The following is a 2,403-nucleotide window of genomic DNA, read 5'->3' as shown; positions in this document are numbered from 1 at the left end:
TGTTGGCATCTGTGCTATATTCCTTGAAGTGAGTTCCATTAGTCATGCCGAGTTTCAAAGGGGCCGGGTATGTTATGGGACGTACACGCAAAGTTTACCGGGGTTTTTGCCGTTAAAGTTGAAACCTAGACGGCGTTAAACTATTTCATGAGAGATCAAGCAAAAATTACATGGTCGTCAATGCAGAGGATGTGCGTGAAAAAAAACCGCATGGCTGAAAGCCTGATTACAGGCTCACTTCTTTACTTAAGCACCATACATTTTTTAAAAAACACATGGGTACAGTAGAACCTGAAGATCAAATCGCATTCAAATGGAATTTTAAACTAAAGAATGATGATCAGGTAGATAAACACCATTAGCCAGTAATACTTTGTGACACTTTTCAAAAGATGCTGTTAAATGTGGGAGGATAATTTGCTTTTAACCATAGCTCACCATCTGCGTATCCGCGTACCACATGTCTCGGCATCACCCACGCTCTTGGGTGCCTTAATTATTGCACATGATTGCGACATGTACGCATGACTTACGGGGCTAAAAGGGGTCGTGGATGGATAAAGCCATGACATTGCAAAATTCCTAGACAAATTGAAAGACATGGCTAAAATGCCGGATGCTAACAGTTTGTCATCTCCTAACAGCACGCACCACAAACAAAACTGGATATTACTGCAAAAAAGAGCTTGCAGTGACAAACTTCTAAAATTAAGTTATAAAGTGCATAAAAATGTAGTAGTAAGGCTTTACACTTATCAGTAGTGAAATCAAGTTCGAGCGGTACCATTGTAAAGTCAGTTTATGTGCATACAATCCAAAGAATCATCAAACATTTTTTCATTTAAAAGGTGTCAAGTATGCGGTCACTAATTTTTGTAATGGTCTCTAATGTCACGATGTTTTTACCCAATGGAAATTCAAAGCGCCTTTCAGCAGCATGCAGAGGTTGTCCAAATTAATACCTTGGCAAGAGTACAACAAACACCTACTATTACATTAAAGTAATAACTCAAGTGCCAACTCCGAATTCGTATTTGAAGTTAAGAATGGGCTTGTTGTTTTACTTAAAACAGCGATCGATGGTAGCCATAAAAGGAATTGTTTATGCAAATCTAAATGCTTGAAAATTAATAAAAACCTAAAAACAGATACAAAACGCAGGTTATTGCGTAAAAGCGTAGAAATGAAATGCAGATTTGAGTCTGTATAAACATCAGAGGGTCAAAATTTAGTTCAATCCAGCCGAAGGTAGAAAACACTGACTATAAGCTATTCGTCGAAAATTTCCTACGGTGTAAATTTTACCTTTCAGAGCTTGGTTAGGCACTTTCGAAGAAGCGAAGTACCAGGAGCCTATCATTGAGGCGTCGTTCCATCTGTAGAAGAGCTTTTAAAATTGTGGCATTAGTCTGCCAAGAACATCCCGTAGAACCTAAAAGCATATTGATGACTCTTTTGAACACAGTACCACTAACATTCCTGAAGAAGGGAATCTTCTTTTAGTTTACTTTGTAAAATTTTTGAGGTGAATATAAGTACTAAATTGCTATTTCCACCATTTTAGCCAGGCTCTTTGGCTAAGGGGACATGCTGTCAGGAAATCAAAAGGAGTAATCCAGAAAGATATAAGTAGTTATTAATCCCTTACCCGCGAAGGTCTTTTTTTAGTTAAGCCGCAAAGCTACGATTTTCCGTGATATGGTAAAAGCAAATTTGAGCTGGTTACTCAGTCACGCATGATTTTTATGGAGATATTAGAGACAGTCATTAATGCACAGAAGTGTCTATTCTTAGAGGATTGTTTTTAGTCAATATTTTGTTTTCCGGGTATCGATGGAAGGAGCACCAGCTTAAATAAACAGCGCTAACTCTACGTTGAAGGTAAGTCCAAAATGAAACCATTTCTATTGAAAACGGAAAGACTGACAACTTCCACTTTTTTTTGTGAAAGCCGCAATCTTGTGGATTTGGTTAATCTTTTCAAGTAAATTCGAAACCAATGTTGTATCTGGTAAATTACAGGAACTAGCATTATAAATTAGAGCAATAGCTAAATCGGTTAAACCCAATAGATAACCTATGTGAAAGCGAGATGGGATAAGTCAATGAGGCGGTAAAGATATTAACTTATTAAGTCGAATACTTGTCGTATCCACTTGGAATGACTTCTCTCAGTTTTAATTGGTCACAATTAACATCATTTTGCCCATTTGCATGTTAATTTTTTATCTAAAATCCGGGAAATAATCGACACTACCATCAATCGCAAAAGCTCTGCAGAAGTGTCTCAGAGGAATTATTTTGGCGATTATTACTTTACAGGTACTTCCCATTGGTATCCCGCCGGTGCTACTCAGGCAGGACGCGATGTGCTTTGTGACATTTATGACCCGGCTGCTCGAT

At 38.0% G+C, this 2,403-nt stretch overlaps 1 protein-coding gene across 1 annotated transcript in view; it reads left to right on the top strand. All coding sequences in view use genetic code 11, as the record gives it.

Annotated features, from left to right (window-relative positions):
- Positions 1-275: 275 nt before the first annotated feature.
- The window catches only part of EGR_04780 (hypothetical protein), a gene marked incomplete at both ends in the record, with an annotated part of 6,044 nt that continues 3,916 nt past the window's right edge, over positions 276-2,403 (top strand). The window contains 3 exons of the mRNA XM_024494029.1: positions 276-344; positions 849-945; positions 1,041-1,161. Of these exons, the coding sequence (XP_024351594.1) occupies positions 276-344; positions 849-945; positions 1,041-1,161 (287 nt within the window). The remainder of the gene's footprint in view (positions 345-848; positions 946-1,040; positions 1,162-2,403) is intronic.

Source organism: Echinococcus granulosus (genome assembly GCF_000524195.1).
Source record: "Echinococcus granulosus chromosome Unknown EG_S00031, whole genome shotgun sequence".
In the NCBI taxonomy this organism is placed as follows: domain Eukaryota; kingdom Metazoa; phylum Platyhelminthes; class Cestoda; order Cyclophyllidea; family Taeniidae; genus Echinococcus; species Echinococcus granulosus.
Note: the sequence above shows the minus strand (reverse complement) of the source record. Positions and strands in the feature narration are given on the sequence as shown.